Genomic DNA, 20571 nt, shown 5'->3' with positions numbered 1-20571 from the left:
GAATCCCTGAAATTTCCTGCCGACATGTTTATCAACCATCGCTCTGCAATACAGAGAAGTTTAAGCATATAAGATATGGATGGAATTATGTTATATGCACCTGGTTAGGTGGAACTGTCATTTGAACTCTCTGTTGATACTAGGACCCTTGATTTCTCTCGAGTGAAACGACGTTGGTCATCATCTTTTTTCAATTCATACGGAGGACACTCACAACTTCCGAAGTGTCAATGCGAGCCGCTACTTCAAACACTTTCCATGCAGAATTGCTCCGTCTATAACCTAATTCCCAAATAATACTGGCCTAAGGTTTTGCCATCATTCATCTCTCTTTCTCCCTTAACATTCTCCGTCCCTTCAAATTCTGTTTCCGCTTCCTAATCTACATACATGTCGCGATGCAAGGAGCGCTCAGGGCTGTTGTCAATTGATTTAGCTACAAGCTCTCCCAACACCGGTTCAAATAGCATTTCCTTTTCAGATTCACCATTTGAATGCGTCTGTTAATGTTCAGCGGTCAACGCCACGATCGGGTCGAGTTGTGGCTTGCTGCAGTGACACTGCTCGGCTTGAACGCTGGCTGGTTGCGTCATTGTGGCTGGCCTTGTCCCAAAGCAGTCACCAGAACGACATCCAACGAGAAACATGAACGTGGCTTGCTCCGGGCTGAGCTATTGGCTCTTGATCGTTATTTGAGGCGCAGCATTGGAGGAACACCAACACATCAACATCATGGAAAAGTTGAGCAAATCGAGAAGACCGCACTGATTTCTTTTCTTGGGAAAAGAATACGCGTCTTGAGAAATGTTGAAGTGCCAACATGTGCTCCGCGGAGACACGATCGATCTCATTTTCACCAATCTCATCAACAGCAACAGTTCTGCAACTTCAATATTTTAGCAAAAGACTTAAGGCCATTGTCACATCTCAGTTGACGCTTGCCACTCAACTCCGATCTCATATATCCAATAAGTTCATCTCATCCATACCTATTTCAATGTCCCAAACTTACGCCAACCACCCCTTCCCCCTCCTCTCGACCCCAGCATACCAGGCCAAGCAGAATGGTGAGCTCCCTGAGAACCAAAAACTCGACATGTTCACCGAGGTCGCCTCGGAGATGGTCCTGGTCCACAACATGATCATCGGTGGCCTCAACTGCATCTACCTGCAAGCGTCACATATCAAGCCCACGGTTCCCCGGAACTACTCTCCCTCTCCTCAACCATGCGATATAACAGCCCTTCAATATTTCACGTCGGGTTTTCTCCCACGCAGGTTTTCCTCCAGCGTCACCTGTAATTAATACATCTTAGATAGCTCTTGCTCGCCGGCGCTGTGGGCACCCCCAATGGTGAAATGGTCGGAAAATAGAAGTAAAATAAATGAATTATTCTTACAATGATGTCTTTAGGCACGTGGTCAGCCACCCCACATCCTGCAAAGCGTCTGGAAACTTGTAATAAGACAGGGAGGGGTATGGATACATTGGAAAGGACTGCTAAATGTATCAAACATGGCCTCGCGATGGCCGAATATCCATAGTTACTCGACTTGCTGCAGTCGAGTTTCCTGCGAGTCATTTCCTTTCGAGGAGAAAGGCGATGTACCGGGTTAGGGTCCTTTTCTAAAGCGTTGATGCTTTCTTTAGCACTTCCAATCCAACTTGGAAAAACGCTGACTCTAGCTTGAGCGGTACCAGCCAGGTGTCCCTGACCTTTCAGACCTGCTTAGGTCGTAGAAGTGCCAAGGCTTTACCATCGACATAACACCCACAGAGGCACCCCAGGCTCTGTTTGCCGGCACCTATACAACGGCTAGTGCTGTCAAGACCACTCTCTTATGGCTCATCAACACATCGTAAGTGAAAATGCGCCTCATGAACGAGATAGACGCCGCTATCGCGTCAGACAAGATTTCTTCTCCATTCGAGTAAACAGAGACCCGGCAGCTGCCCTACCTACAGGTAGTCATCAACGAAAGCCTCAGGATCCAGTTGCTCGTCATCGGTATCCAATACAAGCAGGTGTCTCCGGAAGGTGACGTAATTCACGTCAAACGGCTGCCAGTAGGCACATGGCTTGGTGTGCCGAAGCTTGAGGTTGGGCGCTCGAAGAAGATCTTTGGACTAGATGTCGATATATTTATACCGGAGCTTTGGCTTGAAGCCCGGGGCGAAAGGCTCACGAGGATAAACAATGTTGTTGAATTCGTGTTCCACTATGGCAGGTGGCAATTTGCGGGAAGCACGATCGCCTTGATGGAGTTGAACATGATTTTTGTTGGGATAAGATCAGCGTTTGGTTGTATCGATTTGAATTGAACCAAACTGAACCGAATAGAATTGAATTGAATATCAGTTTTCGACCCGTATCACCCATGAGGGTGCTCGATCTTGCTCACGACGCCGGCGGGCAAAGGTACATATGCCGTGACTAGTTTAGCCTATGTACACGCGAGGAAAGCCCAAGAGGGAAAACCGGGTTGTATCCGTGAGATGAAGGGGTGATGTTTGAGAAGGGAAAGGATGTAGGGGAAAAAAGAAGAAAAAAACGATGGGTTAGGGGGGGAGAGCGTGAGGTATGTAGATGTCCAAACTAGAGGTTTCTGATTCTGGACCTTCATCAGGGGTGCGCATCGTTCGAGTTTGTACAGTCGTGCGTGAGAAAGAGCGGGGAGGACGTAGAATGGGGATGGCTTGTCCTGTTTGATGGTCCCTAGCTGAGCCGTAAAGTTCGAGTCGGAATTTTCTATTCTCAGACAGCTGGTATAGAGTGCAAGAACGCTCTAGGGTCTAGGCGGCCAGCAAGTGGGTTGTTAAAGGAGGAGAGGGGGCATCGGAAGAAGTGGCCTCTGGAAACTGTTGCGCCGCATGAGCCCGTAAGTTTTTTTTTTTTTTTTTTTTTTTGCTGAGTAAGTTGATCATTATCTCCGTGTAGAGCGACCAGGCTAACTGTTATCAATCGCAGCACATTTGGTACATCAATGACTAATATGGGCACTACAAGAAGGGAAACAAAAGCGAAAACAACAGAGGTTTCGTATTGAATGAACGGGAAAAGGTGAGACCAATAGCTTGCTTGTGAGACTATCGTTACCTTCTAGATAACCGACTAGCAGGGAAGATTATGTGTGATATGTTAGAAACGGCCTGTCTTGCCAAATTCAACAAGGTCAGCTACCTTGTACGGTAGTTATATGGCTACAAGCAGAGCTATCTAGCCTTCATCTCAAATGATTTATTGAGTTCAACGCAACAGCTCGCTTGGTTCATAGCTGATGTCAGCAGCTCGTACCGCGGAGATACGGTCGAACCAATGACTTTTAGATTTCACTGTGACAGATACTGTAATATATCCCGCATCTCGGTATCCAAAAAGCAAACTGGAGGATGAGATGCGGTTCTAGTGTGTTTTGGCATGCGGGCAGAAACTCTCGCAAGCATGATTCTGGGAAAGATATTGTTTCTCGGCTGGGTTTGCTAGTCAGTCCTTTGATGCGGGCATATTACCACCTACCCTCGAGCTGTCACCATGGTAACACAAAGATGCAATAGTTGATTGATTGATATATATCTGCCTGTCTTAATCAAAGTTTCTTTAGTCACTGAGCGAACTGTTCGGATCGCTGTTGGTAAATGAAAAGTAACCAGAGCCAGCTAAGACTTTGACGAAGCCTGGAAATTGATCTCTAAAGACCGCTCCGCCACTTTCGACTTCAAAATGGCAGCGAGTGCCCTCTTGCTGGTAGTGGCCCTGATATCCTCGCTCCTTGTGCGATCATTACTCCAATGGTTCAGGCTATGGCACATTCCAGGACCCAGGTTCGCGGGTCTAATCAAATACTGGATGCCGTATCACCATTACACCGGCCGCCAGTATGAAGCTGTTAAGAAATTAAAGACAAATATGGTACGTATGCAGCTCTAGCATAAAGCTTACCGTCTGGTCTAACACTTAGAAGGATCGTTGGTTCGCGTTGGACCAAACCAGCTCGTGACAAGCGACCCTGATGTCTTGCGGCGCATGACTGCTGTCCGATCTCCTTATAAGAGGTCCCAGTGTAAGTTCATGCAGATACACTATGATGGATTATATTCTGATATGAATGGGCTCTCTAGGGTATGGAGCCTTCAGATTTGAACCCGGAGGGGAGAATATCTTCTCCCAGCGAGATGACGATAAGCATAATGATACTCGACAGATGTTAATGCCAGGGGTAGGCTCAACTACTCTTCAAACCTGTCCTGATCTAACGCATCTTGTTGAACAGTATTCTGGGCGAGACTTTCCTGGAATGGAAGACAGTGTCGACACTGAAGTCCTCAATCTGATAAAGTTGCTTGAATGCAAGTACATTTCCACAAGCAATGACTTCCGCCCTGTCGATATGTCACACAAGTTCCAGTTGTTCACTCTGTAAGTAGTCTCACGATACGATGTTAAAGTTTGGGAGTTCTGTAACCCATTCCGGGGTTGAGTTGTCAGTAATTGACACAGTCTCACAGCGATGTCACCACACACCTTGCCTGGGGCGAACCTATCGGATTCCTGAAACGCGATGGAGATATGTTCGACTACCTAAAGAGAAAACAAGAGGAGCTGAAGCAGTCCGCCGTGTACTCGGAATTCTTCACCATCGTGGCTTTCATCCAGTCACCTCTTTTCCAATGGTTAATGCCAATGTCTGACAAAGTGGGCTGGGGCCGTCTCCTAAGGTATGCAACTGCCTATTTGTCGATGAGATCTCTCGAGGCTAACTGACCACAATAGATGGACCAAAGAGAAGATGCCCGAGCGGTATGCTTCTGGAGCTCCCGACTATCCTGACATGCTTGGTTCTTGGAACCGGCATGGCTTGGATCAAGAACAAGCACCTCACGAAACGTTTGTCCAAATCACTGCAGGAAGTGACTCAACCGCTGTTGGAGCATCAACCATCCTCCTCCATCTCATCAACAATTCACTCGTGTACCAGAAGCTGCTATACGAGATTGATGAGGCAGTCAGAAGGGGCAAAATATCATATCCCGTGATTGAGGACTCTGAATCCCATCAACTTCCTTACTTGCAGGCTGTCATCAAGGAAAGCCTTCGTATTATGCCGCCAGTTGTTACCGCTCTCTACAAGGAGGTGCCACCTGAGGGAGATACTATCCATGGCCGTTTCATAACAGGCGGTACACTTATCGGTGCCCCGATATACGGCATTACTCGGTCAAAGAAGGTGCTCGGCCCTGATGCAGACCTCTTCCGACCTGAGAGATGGCTGGAGGCTCAAGGAGAACAGCTCACCAACATGCTCCCAACTGCCGAGCTGGTGTTCTACCATGGCAAATGGCAGTGTGCAGGCAAGGTAGTGGCGGGGCTTGAGTTGAACAAGGTGATTTTTGAGGTATGCAGGAACTCAGAGCAGACTCTCTAGAGCGGAGGTACCTAACTCTATTGGTAGCTCTTGCGAAGGTTTGACTTCTCACTTGCGGATTCTACACACCCTCCACAGTTTTACAGTTGGGTAAGCATAACCTTAGACTTGATAGAGAGCACAGACCTGACAAGAAGTGGAAACAGGGCTTCATGGAGATCCAGAACTTTAAGGTCAGGATTACAAGACGAGAAGGTTTGTAAGCACATAAATCGGGAGAGGTTCAGATAGAGACAGCTTTGAGTCCCTTAGAGAATGCTATATCCAATCATGGCAACTCTTCCGAAGGATGTTACCATGGCAGTGGGCCAGAAGTTGTAACGGAGTCAACGCCACGCCATCTCGGCATGAGTGAAACATGAAACATGACCCCCTTCCATTCTCGGCGGTCATGAAATATGTTCATTGGTGGGCATTTTCTTTGACGGGAAATAGATGGAGTGGAGTGATCGGGAAATGTGCCCTGATGGAGGACCGAGAAGAAATGATCCATCAATAAGCTATTGTGGCTCAATGATCTTGCACAATTAGGATGGACCGTGGAGATTGGTCCCGAAACCTTGTCGCAGTGGGTTACACTTCTTTTATTTTCCTTCAGTCATCACACACAGTCAAAAGCCCAGCAGGGAATGAGATTATCTGCCAATGTTCTTAATCCATTACAGCTTCACTCGGTGATCCCCTGAGGTGGTCAAAACCCCCCAAGATGCTACGAACTCTCGACCTTCTAGGAGCCTTGGCTCTCCTTTGCAGTCTTGCCTACGGCTATGCACTGCCCGGAGCATGCAGTGGCATCTGCAACAATGCGCACGACCCATCTATCATCCGCCGCCCAGATGGAACATACTTCCGCTTCTCAACCGGCGGCAAAATCGCCGTTCACACAGCCCCAAGCATCTCTGGACCATGGACATACCGGGGAGCTATGCTCCCCAGCGGTTCGAAGATCAATCTGGCGGGAAATCAGGATCTATGGGTGAGTATCTCTCGTGGCATCATCATCAGCAGAATGTTAACCTTCCCAGGCCCCCGACGTCACCAAAGTAGGCAACGACTACTACATCTACTACTCTGTCTCAACCTTCGGCTCCCAAAACTCCGCCATCGGCCTAGCCCGCTCCTCGACCATGGACCCTAACTCCTTCACCGATCTCGGCACGACAGGCGTCCAGTCCAACCCTTCCAAACCTTACAACGCAATCGATGGTAATCTCGTTGAAGCTAATGGCAACTTCTACCTGACCTTCGGCTCCTTCTGGGGCGGGATCTACCAGGTTCAATTGACGTCAGGGACACCGACCCGTGCGCAGGGGAGTTCCTGGCGGTTGGCATACGACCCGTCAGATCCAGCTATGGAGGGACCGACGTTGTTCAAGTACATGAATTACTATTATCTTTTCTTTTCCAAGGGAACGTGTTGTGGGTATGATAAGAATCGGCCGGCAACGGGGAAGGAGTATAGGATTATGGTTTGTCGGTCGACAAGTCCGATGGGGGGTTTCGTGGATAAGAACGGGAAATCGTGTCTTTTGGGAGGAGGGACAGTCGTGCTGCAGTCACACAACTGGGTTTATGGGCCCGGTGGGCAGGGTGTTTATGATGATCCTAAAGAGGGGCCGGTAAGTGAACCCGGAAAGGTCATTCCAGATGCTCGATACTGACCGTTCGTTCCAGATCCTCTACTACCACTATGTTGACACGAGGGTTGGCTTTGGTGATGGCGACAAGAAGTTTGGTTGGAATAAGATTGACTTCTCTAGTGGCTGGCCGGTTGTTTGAGTCCAGCCCCAACAGGTGTTGCCTTTCTCGGTGAAGGTCAGAGGCGGTAAATGTCAAACGTAAATGTCATCAGTTGTCCATATGTTTTCTGTATATATCTTCGAATGTAAACTCTTGCGGAATGGATGCGTCTTCACCTTTTGATGCCATTCCCTCCTTCTCCCGGCATATTGGCACTCCAACACTCCGTTTCACTTCCACATTGAACCGAGCATTCGAAGGTAAATTGAGTAACGAGTGTCTATTTTATCGTCATATCCCACCCAATCATTACACGATTAATAACTACTGATCTAATCAGATAATTCATCATGATGATAGTCATCAAATATCATGCGGTCATAAAAAGATCGTGAACGGATGCTATCCCATACCACACGGGGTCAGAAGACATCCAATCTGCGGACCCGCCGTATTTTCTCTCTTCTTTTCTCTCCTGGAGCAGTGAACAGTCTAGTTCACTTGTGGCTTCAATACTTAGATGTCGATCCAGCGCGCCATCCACTTGTTGACAGCGGCCTTAGCCTCGTCGACCAGACCGAGGTCCAGAAGCAGCTGCACAGAGCCACGGATACCGGACTCAAGAGCGGCGGCAATCCAGGCATGGGTGTAGGATGTGTGCTCGCCGACGAAGATGAGCTGTTATGGGTTAGCATGCTAAAAGCCCAGGAAGAGGGTGCTCGAGAACACAGAGGATAAGAGATGCGGGGTTGTGGGGCCAAGCTCCGCAGCGGAGGGAGAGTGTGGGTCCTCATGGGGTGCCCCGCTGCGGGGTGTTCCCCCAAGGAAAACAGCGTAATAAGCAGAACAGAGCAGAAGCACTCACCCCACCGTAAGTCTTGAAGTACTCTGGAATGTACATCTGGTGCTGGCCAATGGTAGGGTTGGCCCAGGCACCAGCCTGAAGAGGATCGTGGTTCCAGCAGCGGCGGTCGTAGCGTCCGGTGAAGAGCTTGCGGGTCTCCTCGCCGTGGATCTCGGTGATAGCGTCGAGTATGTACTTGACGTGCTCCTCCTCACTCAGCGACTCAACCCAGCCGACCTGCGTGTAGGAGGCCAGAAGGGTGGCGGGGCCGGTGCCGTTGAAGTTGTAGCTTGGGTAGCAGATGCTGCCCACTCCGGGAATGTCGGTGCTGGTGCTGCAGCCACCGAAGCTGTTTTATATGTCAGTATCAGTTCAACTCAGCATGTGTTATGAAACACTCACATGCCATACGGAGCCTTCTCCCAGAAGCGCTCGCTGTACTCAAGGGCAACCTTGCAGGCACCCTGGTACGGCAGGCGGTTAATAGCGTTGGTGATAGGAGTCGGAAGAGAAGGCAAACGCCAGCTGCGAACAACCGAGAAGGGAGCGCCGACGATGGCATAGTCGAAGGTAGCATTCTTCAGATCACGACTGGTATCTAGACCAACGCTCTTAACGGGCCTCGAGCTGACATCGCGCCAGACAAGCTGCACCTTGGAGTCGTTGGTGTACTGGATGCGCTCAATCTTACGGCCCATGTACGTGTCCTTCGCCACGTGAGGAGCGAAGGCAAGAGGAAGACGGTTGAGACCACCATCGATGGTAACCCAGTCGACAGCGCTGAAGTAGAGACCCTCGTAGAGCTCAGCCCAGATGGAGCCGTGGCTGTTCAGAGCGCCGAGGGCATCGACGTCCTTGAGAGTTGCGTTGAGGTGGTACATGAGGTAAGCAAACTCGGACCAAGTGTCGCCGCCGAGGCCCTTGAGACCGTTCTCAGTCCACTCCTTGTGAGCCTTGAACATGTTCTTGGCGATCAGAGTGTAAAAGCTCTCATCAGGCATGGCCGCCTCCAGCTCCTCGGACAGAGCCTTCACCGATTCTTCCTGGGCCTTAGCGGGCGTGCTCAGTGAGGGGTCGGCACGGATCTGCTCGACAGTCGGGGGCAAACCACTGGGCAGCTTAAAGCCATTCTTGTAGACGAGGCCCTTGGGGTTGCTCTGTACCCACTTGATAAACTCAACGGTGAGGTTCTTGTCGTAGCCGTTCAGCTTGTTGAGCTCATCAGCCAGCTGAAAGACGAGCTGGTGGTCGGTGATGTTGATCTTCTCTTTGGTCTCGGGGTCCTGGTAGGTGACAGGGAAGCGCATGGGGCCCATCTCCTGGTAAGAGTAGTCAAAAGGACCGCCACTGAGGTACTCGGTGTGGACACGGCCACCCAAGCGCTGGCTGGCCTCGAGAATGGTCACGTTCTTCATGCCGGCCTGGGTCAGAACCAGGTAGCTCATCAGACCGGACATGCCGGCGCCGATGATGGCGACCTGCTTGCTCTTGGCCTCCTCGACGTCGACAGGGCCCGGCTGCTTGTTCTGCAGCGCAGCAACGCCGTCGAACCAGGGGCCGAGGGTCTCAACACCCGTTGTGCTGTCCATAGGGATGCTCTCTGGGCATTGTTAGACGTACTGAAACTTATCACACTGATATCATGGTAGACACGTACCAGCACGCTTCTGAGCACGACGCAGATGGCGGTTCTCCAGCTGCTGAGGCACACTCCTGCCGACTAGAGTGCCAGCAGAGTTCCAGGCCGACAAACAGCCGCCAGACTCGGTGATCTCAGGGAGAACCCAGACCAGACGCTTGGCACAGCCCTTGGAGATCTCAGTCTCACCCACGACGTGGTGAGCCTCCAGAGGAGAAGAGGACGAGCAAGAGCCATAAGTGATGGTCACGGGGCCGTCGATGGACCGCTCAGCAGTGTAGTGGACGTTAGCAAGACGAGAAGTGACCGCAGAGCGGGTCTCGAGCTTGACGGGAAGACCGATAGAGGCGGCAGCGGCGTAGCCACCGAAGAGGAGGAGCGGCTTCAAGCCGGTCAGGACAGTCATGGTGAAGGCTTTGAGAGGGGTTGAGAGAATTGTCGAAGCCTAGCGTGAGAGAGACTGCTTCCAAGCTGAGCTGGGAAGAAGCTGTCCTTATAAGCAACTTGAAGATGATCAACATGCGTATCACCAACCTCACAACCGATAACACATCATCTTCACCCCTGTGCCTGCACCAACCCGGTAGGCTGGCGCCCCCGTGGGGTTCATGCTGATAGCATTAGCTGTCCCGCCATATCGGAGTCCTTGCAGAGTAACCTTGATGATCACCGTGAGACATTGACAAATGGCATTGCAGTGTCGTCGACATCCACGTGTCAAGGTCAAAGATACGCAGCTGAGGGATGACTCGGATGAGAGGTGCAATTGGGCTCGGCGGCCTAGAATGTCTGTACATTGGCTGGCGCGGGTGGTCATCGTGGTGGTCGTCGTGATGGTCGGGTGGATCTATGGATCTATCCACAATTCTACAGAGTACAGTCCCACGGATGCAGACTTCGACCATCGATTATTGAGGTCGGCGTGCGGAGTGTTGCAGAGCCGTATCAGCTCCGATAAAGACTAGTCGGCCGGATGTGCACTCTGCCGGGCGGTGTGGGAGAGGGATGGTCCTCTCCATCGTTACTGTGGAGTTGATTCTATCCCCTTGCAGAAGGTCGCCATGTTATCGTGGGTGGGCCTACTTGACCCAATCGTCTTAGCGGCCGCTATCCCTCAGATAGCGACGGGAATGGCCCTGAGTTAGCGCTTAATGTATCCCAGGCCATCCCCGTTAGTACTCTACGAAATTGCTCTCAGAACTCTTAGAATGCGAAACCGGAGGAAAAGACCGAGAATTCTGTGGTCGAGTTGCTATCTTTTCGATAGTCTTATCAATGTCAACGCAACATCGCCAACTTGCAGAACGATCGACGGAAAGTTCAAGTTGCATCTCTATCGATGCAACATACAAAACCAGGAAGCGGGGTTACGGGTCTCGATGCGCCCAAAATTTGACATGCCGAACATGCCGAACACCCAGCCCTCTTGAAGATACCTGAGTGCAATGATTGGGTTCGATCGGAATTGGCGTATCGCTGATTGGTAATCGAAACTCAACTTCTGAATCCGTGTTTGCATCACTGCGATTGTAGGTCTTGGATTCCAGCAAATACCAAACCTTACTGCCTTTGCAGCAATGCTGTCCCCAGAATGCCCAATTGGCCTCAATCTCAACTCCAGAAAAAGTTCAGCTGACAGCAAGAAACTTCACCGAAGTTTACAGATCTTAGGGTTAGCGAACTGATCTCCGAGTTCCATCATGATGGGCCAATGGCTCCAAACTTCCACCACTCATCGATCCCACGCATACGCACCGTTTTTTCCCTCTCGGGTTTTTCCCCGCGTGTACGTAATTTAGATGAGCGAGTGCATATGTACCTTTTGCCCGCCGGCATCGTGGGCACGACTGAGTATCCTCGTGAATGATACGCGTCGGACATGCAATTCAAATTCAAATTCAAATTCCACTTGCTGGATCGAGTTTGCTCTCCAAAGTGTGCATTGAGCGGGCATTAGATCATACCCAGTGCCTAAAGAGTTAGGAGCACTGAGGTCTCCCTGCAGCCCAATCACAAAGGCGCTGTCTCGTCTAGACAAGTTTTTGCCACAGAGAAAAGGGGGATCGGGGTCAGCAGACTCACGCTTTTTTTTCGGGGCTGGGAATTCGAGCTCTTGTGACTACTGTCACAGTTTGCATTTGCTCTGTGTAGGAACTGGCCTCTATTTGACGTCAGTTGACCAACCATCCGGCATCACGTCAGAACTGTCATTGTTGAAAATGAGATGTTTCTGAATTGGGTTCTATGAGCCCTTGAAGATACCGGTGTTTCGCTGTCTTCATGTTCTTGTTAAAGCTCCGAGTCTACTCACACACATCTGACTGTCATCTCCGTTCCTCGGTTGATAAAGTCCCCATGGCTTGCGAAGTCCAGATCAAGCAGGCTAACTCGTCGATAGAAATGGCTGTCCTCCCATCCAACCACTCTTTGGCAGCAAAGGTTCCATCTCGCAGCATCCTATGAAACACCAAGCAATTCAAAGTTAGGATGGCCAGTGGATCTTCCCGACGTCCCAAAACGAGGCAGTATACTGTAGCTTCGTGTCAGTTGTGGGTATCAGGTTCTCACAACCATCGTCAACCCAGAGTATGTCAAAATCTGTTAAGATATGCCGTAAATCGGCAATTTTGCTGGGTCGTCGGCATTGTAATCGAGATTTCAGTCTCGCTTCGTCATCGTAGCCGGTGCCAAAATCCCCTTCAACACAACCTAACTCCCTCCAGAAAGGAGTTCTCCATTGGATCCGAGCGAGCAGGTTTGCACTGCACGTCTAGCACTTCGCATAAAGCTCGAACTCGCACTGCCATAATTGGAGCGCAACTCGTTTAACAAGAAAAGCCTGGTCCGTAGGCTACCATGTGACTGGTGGCTTTAGAGGCCCATGACCATGAGGGTGCGCGCCAGACATCTGGGCGTTTGGCCCATATCCAGTTCCCAGGAACAAAAGGAAGCGGCTCGTAGGCCAAGTCGGACTTTGTTTTGACGTGCCACTGGAGGTCACTAGAAACTCTAGGCCAGTCCAAGAACTTGCGACATATCTATGCCCCGAGTGGTCGCGAGCATGGATGGCCCGATGCGCTATACCAGCGATTCAGGAAAGATGTTATTGTCGAATGTGAGGCTGATGGTAGTGTAGTCTCAACTATGCACTGTCAGAGAGAAACAAGGCTCACAAGACTTGGAATAGATGTGCCATCATCGAATTCTCTATACAAGGATTTGGGCCTAGGACCAGAACCCAGCCTGAACTGCCAGGTGCCACTTTGTCGATAGGTGACCCGTACCCATTTGTACTATGCTGGAGGGGATTAATTGAGGTAGATGTTCTTAATATTTGGATCGTTGAAGGAGCAGATGTGGAGCACTGGCAGACCGTAGTCGTGGGATAATCCAGCATCAACGCCTGAGAATTGAAATGTAAGATGCGTGAACCGATGAGCTGCTCTTGAAAGATTCAGCCACGGGAGGAGATGGGTAGGAATGACAGATTTTGGCTGCGAAGCTGTCGAGTTGGATGGATGAATTTCTGGCCAACGAAAAGCGTTCCCTCTTCGACAATGCTACCATCAGTGAGTTTGCTGGGGGTATGTGTATCTGGCCATGAAGGGCTTGAAATGGCCATGCAACTTTACGAATAAAAAAGAAGTGGTGTACATCTTTCAACTTCGATGCCACAATCACGATGTCTGAATTTCCTTGATAAAGGTGCATTTTAGCACCTGTTGATATCGTCCTGTATGATACAATGGCTATCGATCCACACATTGGAAACCTAACCTTCGGGCTACCCGGATGGTATCCTGAAAATATCTTGCGAGCTTGGTAAGGGCAACACCGTTCTCCATATGAGATGCGACATTGGCTTTCATTGTGCATAAGAATGGTCTTGCCCCACGGCAGTGGCTCAAGGTAGCGTAAGCCGCCTTGTCGCCGTTTATTTCGTACAGATAGACCCTGTCACCTTGTCCTCCAATTGCCAGCACCCTCGTAGAAAGAGGTGGATTACTGGATCATCTTTTACAGACATTATGATGCTGTATGCATACTTCAATCTGGTCCTTTGCCTGTGCAAGGTTTTTTTTTTTTTTTGAACCGGTGAGTGAGGGCACTTCATAGGCAACTGGAACTGTAGGTATATAATGGTAGATTCAAGAGGTGCCTGCTTGATCAATTAGCGATTGACGTTATGAAGCACAGAACATTGGATACAAGCATTGAACTCAGACCTCATGTTCTAAACAGAAGAACGAAAGCATTATTGAAGGCCAATTGGAGGGGAAATTTTTGATATTGAGTCCTAGTTTCTCTCGGTGTTATAAGTATATCTCGACTGTTTTATGTTTGTCGATCTCAACGTGATTCTGTAAGCAAACCTCTTTAGTTTCCTTGTGCAAGATAGCACAGACGATACATCCCTCAAAGTCAGCATTGCTGTTGAGGTTGTTCAAAACTAGTTCATAAATATTGTAGTCTTCCTATTCATAGACTTCATCTGGACAGAAACAACGGGGGGAGAAATTCCGTCTTTTAAAAGCTCGCAGTTTCGGATAAGGAGCGGTCATCATGATTCAAGTCCAATCGCGGTCTTGCTCGGAATCAAGTGGTTGCATTGTGCGATCAGCCAAGTGTGGGTAAGATAATTAGACTTCGCGTAATTATATATATCTAACAATACAGGCAAGGCTGCATGCGAGCTTTAAATGTCTTTCTTCGACTCTACGTTACCACTGTCACTCAGCCCTGCAACCCACGCTGCTGCCAGGGTATCGGCGACGACCTCGGTAGTAGGCCTGGTCAAACGCCTATCCACCACGAGCCCTCGGGGTTTCCCCCATCGGCAGGCCCCAACATTTTCAACGAAGTCGTCACCCCCTCTCTCCTGTAAGGCATGGTGCAACTCGAGACAGGGCCGAGGTTAACGGTCGCCTAGTCCCATTCAGACTCACAACGGTTTGGTCGTCTCTCACCAATGTCGTGAATGCGGCACTGAGAGCAGTACTTCCGGTGTGGAGAACGATACCGACCCCGTGGCTCTGGTGGCTGGCTGGTCTGTACCCCGAGTACCTGCTTGACAGGGAGCGGGCACGGGGGAAGAGCCGGGTTGAGATATTACCGGCTAACCACCCTCTGCATGTAAGGCTTGCCCGACCCCCTTACTGCGGCTAATCCCGTTTGCACCAGGCAGCTTCTGGTCTTGGAGCTCGGCCCCAGTGGGAGCCCAAACGCCTAGGCGTCAGGGCGTGGCTCGCCCTCCCCCCGACGCCGACGCTCCCAAGAGACGCCGAGTGCCTCCCCCAGACATGCGTGGATGGTGGCGGACTAACAAGCCTGCCTCGGCCCTTTGGGAAGGACACACAGCCAAGCCTTTCCTCGAAAGGTTCTCCCGACAGTGTCTCTCCCGCTGGCTAGCGGAGGTTTCGGGCCATGGCGACTTCTCGGAGTACCATGTGCGATTCAACCACCCCCCGGGGGCGCTAAAGGAGTGCCCCTGCGGCAGAATAGTGTCTAGAGGCCACTTCTTCACCTGCCCCCTCGCTACCTACAACAACCCGCTCGCCGGCAGACTGGACCCGAGGGCGTTCTGGTCCTCTTTCTAACTATTCAGATCCAGAACCTCCCAGATCGAGCTCTGGGGCCAGGCCTAAGATGCCGCCACGGGGTGCCTTATCCCAACGTTGAGACCCTTTCACTTCCCCCTACGCACGCGACCCCAGCCCTACAGGGGCATCGACACCGACACCGATTCGTCGGAGTTGGAGTCGGAGCTGGAAATCCACACTCCCGGGTTCGCACAAGTGTGAACCTCCCGTTCAATCCAGGGCACGCAACCCCCCAGCCCTCATACCGGTTTTGCCCCAGTGCAGTTTTCCTCCGGTGTTACATGTATATAGGTAGTCCAGTAGCTATTGCTCGCCGTCGTCGTGGGCACGACCTAGCACCCTCAGCAGTGGACCTTGTCGAAAAAATAGAATAATAATAGCAATAGTTGCCACTATCATATCTGTCTCACTGTTAGGCAATGACAGCGCTAAAACTGAATATGGCAAAAGGCTTGGCTCTTTTGCTAAGAAGCAGTAGCTCGATGGAAGCTACATGTGCTTTTCTGAACAAAAACAGGCAGGGAAAAAAATAATTTAGGCCACTTATCAAACTACATCCAGCTGGTAACTGAGAGTATTTTGCCCCTAATACTCGACGACAATTCATAAACTGCCAGTACCTGGTGATCACCAACCCTCATAATACCCGGCCAAAAACTCGGAGAATCCCCCACCACCATCGGGCTCGTCCAATGAAACCGGCCATTGATCGGCGGCCCAGAGAAAACAACCTTAATCTGTGCCCCATGCGGCCAATGACTCCTCCCATCCCCATCCTCATCCGTCATGAACACCACTGCCACGGAACCATCCACAAACGATGCAATCTGAGGCGCACCAGCATGCTTGCCGTGTCTGGGTTCATAGACGACTTGTCTATGTCCGAAGGTATGTCCCCCATCATAGGATAATACTGCTTCGATGGAAAATGGGCCATGCCGAGTAGTCTCCATTACCAAAGCCAACGCCTCGCGCCGGGTTTTCTCCCCTTCTTCACCCTCCTCGTCGCCATTACCAATATAGAAACAATCCCACGTCTTAGCCAACCCAACCATCCCATCACGAAGTCTTTCCCCTTCACCAGTGACGATGACTGGCGTCGACCAGGTCCTTCCTCCATCAAAGCTCCGTGTGAGCATGGTGTTCTGGTCGTCAGGGGCAAACTCCTGTGAGAAATAGAGCTGAATCTCCCCCGGCTCAGATCCAAGACGAAGGAATGGCTCCCAAAATCCAAACGGGGCTTCTTTCTCTGCTGCTTGGGACAAGAAGTGCCATGTTTGACCTGCATCAGTGGACTCGCAAACAGTGATGCGGAAAAAAGTATGCATCTTGCCGTCCTCAGGGGAAAGGTCATGGTTTCTGAAGGCTGCAAGGACAGTTTCACTGTTTGGGAGGGGTAACAGGAAGAGATTGTCCAGGTCGCCTGCGGAACGGGCGACTTCGCCCCAGGGAGAGAATGAATGTCCGTTGTCGGTGCTGCGGGCGATGGTTAGAATGTGTTCGTTGACTGTGTGGTTGGTATCATCTGTTGCAAGGGTCGAGAAAGTAGTGTATCCTGCTAGGAGGGAGCCATCGGGGAGACGACACAGGCGTGGATATGTGCCGTGGACGGAGTGAATGAAGTGCTCGGAGGGAGCGACATGGAACTGGCGGTTGGGCAGGGAGTGCGGGACGTCCATGTTTGTAGATGTATGATTTTTGCTGAAGCCTAAAGCAGAAAGAACTCTATCCGCAAAGGAGTCAGCCATGGTAAAGCGAGTGAGCACAGCCACGAGAGGGAGAAAGACCAGGATTAAAAACATGCAGGACACAGAGCTTGATGAAGGGAAGTAACTTATGTTCGCGCCACGGTATGCGAAAGAAAAGGAAGGTAAAAAGGCGGGTTCTGGAAAAGAGATGTTGAAGATGGGATAACGATACACAAGGTCACAGAGAGAGGGTGTTGTGATCCTCGAAATATTCATCTAGCCTGGTTATGTTTGGCCAAAGAAGTACACTCCGTTTTGGGGGCTCTATGGATTAGTGACCCAACCGTGTGTAACGTACCCCAAAAAACCTCCTGAAAGTTACACAATCGTGATACTGTATCATACAGTAAGCTTACGTGCATTATCTTAGGAAGTACCAGAAGTCTATGGGACAAACACAGCAACCACTGTAAGATTGAAATGAACATAGCCAAGATCCGATTTAGCAACTAACGCTGCAGATAAAGTAGATTTCGCAACTCGAATCTTAGTATCTTCAAAACTGAGACCTCCCTCATCCCCAGAGTCCAAATATTGCAGTAATGCGGGGAAACTGTGGGGCATAGACCTACCCCTCGATCTACCCCGCACACCTTCCTTTCCCTCTTCTCCCCAATTTCTTTTCACTGCTGAGAGAGCTCCGAACGAGTTCCGATAACTGTGGATGAAAGTGGGATGTTAACTGGCTGAATGTTTTCATGGGTCAATTGGGGTTTCCGGTTTAGATTTCATTCCTGCTGTTGAAACTTGTGTATGACCTTTTCCCGTCGATGTCCTGGGTCCAGTCGCAATCCAAGCCAGGTGTTAATCAAGCTGCCAAAGATCAAATGAAACGTAAAGTCAACCGCGATGAACAATCAGGGGACGAGCGACACACCCAACCCACTACCGAACAGGTGTACACCTATATCCTGCACAGGGCCAATTTCAGGGTGGGTACGAGCTCAACAAGATCCGCCATCAAGCCCCCTGGTTGCTGACAAGTTGACAGTAAACCTGGATTATCAAGAGCAATAACATCGACACAGTAGGTAACATGGGACACTTTGATCAGCACAACACCCGGCTTGCCAAACCAACATGATGGATACGGAAACATAAGGTAGTCTGAAGCTCTAAGCAATCAGAAGTAGCCGCCCTTCTCATACCATGATGGATGTGTGTGCTGTTGACCAGGGCATCTTCAATGAAGATTTCAGAGAGCATGGCAGACAATTGAGCTCACAATAGCTTTCAATTATCGACTGACTTTTTGCCCATGGCCCAGTTACCAGCATTTTCCATAGCTTATCTTTCATGTGGGCACAGTTGCCTAGCCTGGAGCTTCCATGAGATGTCCTTCAGTCAGCCCCTCTTTCCTTGTTAAGCCTATCTCATCACAGTTTCAATGATTGTGCTTTGTCCATCATGGACTGTTCAACTTTTGTCTGCTCGTCTAGAATTGGCAAAAATATCCTGCTGTTAGTGGCAGTCTTTCTTACTAACATCACATTGTTTATTCAATCATGGCGGTGAGAATTAATGCAGTTGATGCTGCCACCGCCAGCTGGGTGGATCAACTTCGCGAGAAATATGGTAAATTTCACTAAGTCCTTGACGGCATGTCCACAATCAATATCAGGGACTATGTGCTGAGTGAACCTTAGTTAACACTGATGTCGATAATGCCGAGAATCCGAGCAAATTTGGATACCACCATGGTGAGTTCGAGCTGTAACGTTCAATTCCCCCATATGGTGGACATGCTGATCAATCCTAGGGCCGATCAAGAACCCAAATCATGGCTGGGTCCCGCCTTCACATCAAGAAGATGCCAAGATTGTGGGAAGGAAAAGAAGTATTGGTCAACGCTCAATTCTATCGTGATATTTCCCAAATTCTGCCCCTACTGACTGTTTTCCTTCATAGAAACCCTTTCAGTCGCGGAAAATGCCCGTATGTTGTCCCAAAACTGCACACGCTGCTTTGTGACCATCTACCTGAGAGTCACTGACATGTCTAACAGTTGCTGAGAAGGAGGGAGTCCAACTATCCAGTGTCAATGGTTTGATGTAAATGGACGAGACTATAGACAACGATGCCAGTGAAGCTGCTAACCGCTTGCTGGTTACTGTTAGCTGCGATATAGTTGTGGACCCGTCTACTGGAGAAATGTGTGGTGCTGGATGGTTCGGTGATTGCCCAGCTGTGCGTTCCCTGACTCTCCCCCCTCCCCCCTTGGGGTTATGCCCAATCATTAAGAAATGTCACGGTGAAGTCTTGGGCAAAGAATGGCTCACTAGAAAGCACAGCTCCGTCGCCATATTCGGACTGCTCATCCAGGGGCTGTTGCCAACTTTGTTTCTCATGGAAGTCTATCTGACGAGCGTGTCGCCGCCGAAATGTATGCTGCTCCATACCCTTGGGTCAGTTATAATGACACTGACTTGAACTTACTCAGCGCTCTTCGCAAGTGGGTGAGAGATGGCCATTGGCGAAAGGCGAAGTACTCTAAAGAGCCGGGGTAAGTACCAAAATTGCAACGCTCCTATCCGTGTAGGCATCACTAATCTCACTAACCGGCGGCTTGCCAGCATACCACCCTTTGTCAGCATTATCCGGATGATTGCTGATGAGCTTGAACTTCTGGCGTTAGTTTACAGTCTGCAAGGATGTTATCACATTTGTGAGCAGTGGCTCTGACATTCTTTCACTTCTCCAGGCGCTACGACGCTTCGGTTGCCCAGAAGTACGGGATTTGGTTCCATCGTTATGTACGTTTCCATAACAGGTGAAGGTTTTCACTTTTACGGACACCAACCGAGACATCATAGGTTCCAGGTCGGGAACAGGGCTCTCCTGGACGTTTGCTGTTTATCCAAAAGGCCTTACCTCCTGCTCAGATGCCAAAGAAAACTCCACAGAGTGGAGAAAAGCGAAAGGTAATTATTATTACGGCTTCAGAACGCAGCCAATCCTCAGAGCACGTGCTTACAGCATCACAGGCCGACGACGCCGATGTGGGTGGTGAGAACGAACGGCGAAGATCCTTTGTCAAGAGTGTTAAGAGCCGTTGCGAGTGTGAGTTCTCCCACAAAAGTCAAAGCAGGCTGGCCAGGATATAGGGAAGCTGATTGCCAATCTATTAAGCTTCATCACACACGTCAGTAGTCATGCCGGCGGCGACTGCAACGGCCACTCCAGCAGTCACCCCGGCGGTCACCCCAGGCTCGAACGTCTCTCCCAGCACTACGGTTCAACGCTGGAGCAAGACATCTCTGGTACAATTTTTTGAGAATTCGGGGCTGTCGCAGGAGGCATATGTTGACCTTCTCGCTTTGAAGGTAGCCAGTAATCTGCGGGCAGAGTTTGCGTTGTTAAGTTACGAAGTGGGGAAGCTAAAGCAGGAAGTCAAGGAGTTGAAGGATAAGCTTAGCAAATAGCATTGGAAAGGGTTAGGGCTGTAGTTAGGTATGTGATATACTTATGCTCAGCTCCAGTCCGTGGCTAAGTACGTCCTCAGCGTGGCGGCTGGAGCTACTCCGTCGATTGGCGGAATTAGAAGCCGTAGGAAATTACCCGCGTGTATGTACTTAG

General features: G+C 50.2%; 5 protein-coding genes across 5 annotated transcripts; 3 read left to right on the top strand and 2 right to left on the bottom strand.

Annotated features, from left to right (window-relative positions):
* Positions 1-997: 997 nt before the first annotated feature.
* Positions 998-1306, top strand: CTHT_0020860 (uncharacterized protein; the record flags this gene model as incomplete). The annotated part of the gene is made up of 1 exon (XM_006692497.1): positions 998-1306. One exon carries the CDS (start codon positions 998-1000, stop codon positions 1304-1306), a length of 309 nt encoding a protein of 102 aa, XP_006692560.1.
* Positions 1307-3722: 2416 nt separating this feature from the next.
* On the top strand, positions 3723-7203 carry CTHT_0020850 (putative extracellular protein; the record flags this gene model as incomplete). The annotated part of the gene is made up of 10 exons (XM_006692496.1): positions 3723-3911; positions 3993-4062; positions 4121-4218; positions 4273-4418; positions 4508-4717; positions 4773-5394; positions 5571-5619; positions 6156-6400; positions 6450-7043; positions 7099-7203. 10 exons carry the CDS (start codon positions 3723-3725, stop codon positions 7201-7203), a joined length of 2328 nt encoding a protein of 775 aa, XP_006692559.1.
* Positions 7204-7680: 477 nt separating this feature from the next.
* On the bottom strand, positions 7681-10053 carry CTHT_0020840 (L-amino-acid oxidase-like protein; the record flags this gene model as incomplete). Its single annotated transcript, XM_006692495.1, has 4 exons — positions 7681-7842; positions 8030-8357; positions 8411-9608; positions 9666-10053. 4 exons carry the CDS (start codon positions 10051-10053, stop codon positions 7681-7683), a joined length of 2076 nt encoding a protein of 691 aa, XP_006692558.1.
* Positions 10054-15798: 5745 nt separating this feature from the next.
* Positions 15799-16926, bottom strand: CTHT_0020830 (dehydrogenase-like protein; the record flags this gene model as incomplete). Its single annotated transcript, XM_006692494.1, has 1 exon — positions 15799-16926. The coding sequence occupies one exon, from the start codon at positions 16924-16926 to the stop codon at positions 15799-15801; it is 1128 nt and encodes a 375-aa protein (XP_006692557.1).
* Positions 16927-18500: 1574 nt separating this feature from the next.
* Positions 18501-20417, top strand: CTHT_0020820 (uncharacterized protein; the record flags this gene model as incomplete). The annotated part of the gene is made up of 12 exons (XM_006692493.1): positions 18501-18570; positions 18642-18695; positions 18755-18838; positions 18904-18930; positions 19001-19046; positions 19113-19182; positions 19287-19378; positions 19436-19498; positions 19569-19625; positions 19697-19748; positions 19809-20055; positions 20125-20417. 12 exons carry the CDS (start codon positions 18501-18503, stop codon positions 20415-20417), a joined length of 1155 nt encoding a protein of 384 aa, XP_006692556.1.
* Between the last annotated feature and the right edge of the window lie 154 nt (positions 20418-20571).

Source organism: Thermochaetoides thermophila (assembly GCF_000221225.1).
Source record: "Thermochaetoides thermophila DSM 1495 unplaced genomic scaffold scf7180000011815, whole genome shotgun sequence".
In the NCBI taxonomy this organism is placed as follows: domain Eukaryota; kingdom Fungi; phylum Ascomycota; class Sordariomycetes; order Sordariales; family Chaetomiaceae; genus Thermochaetoides; species Thermochaetoides thermophila.
Note: the sequence above shows the minus strand (reverse complement) of the source record. Positions and strands in the feature narration are given on the sequence as shown.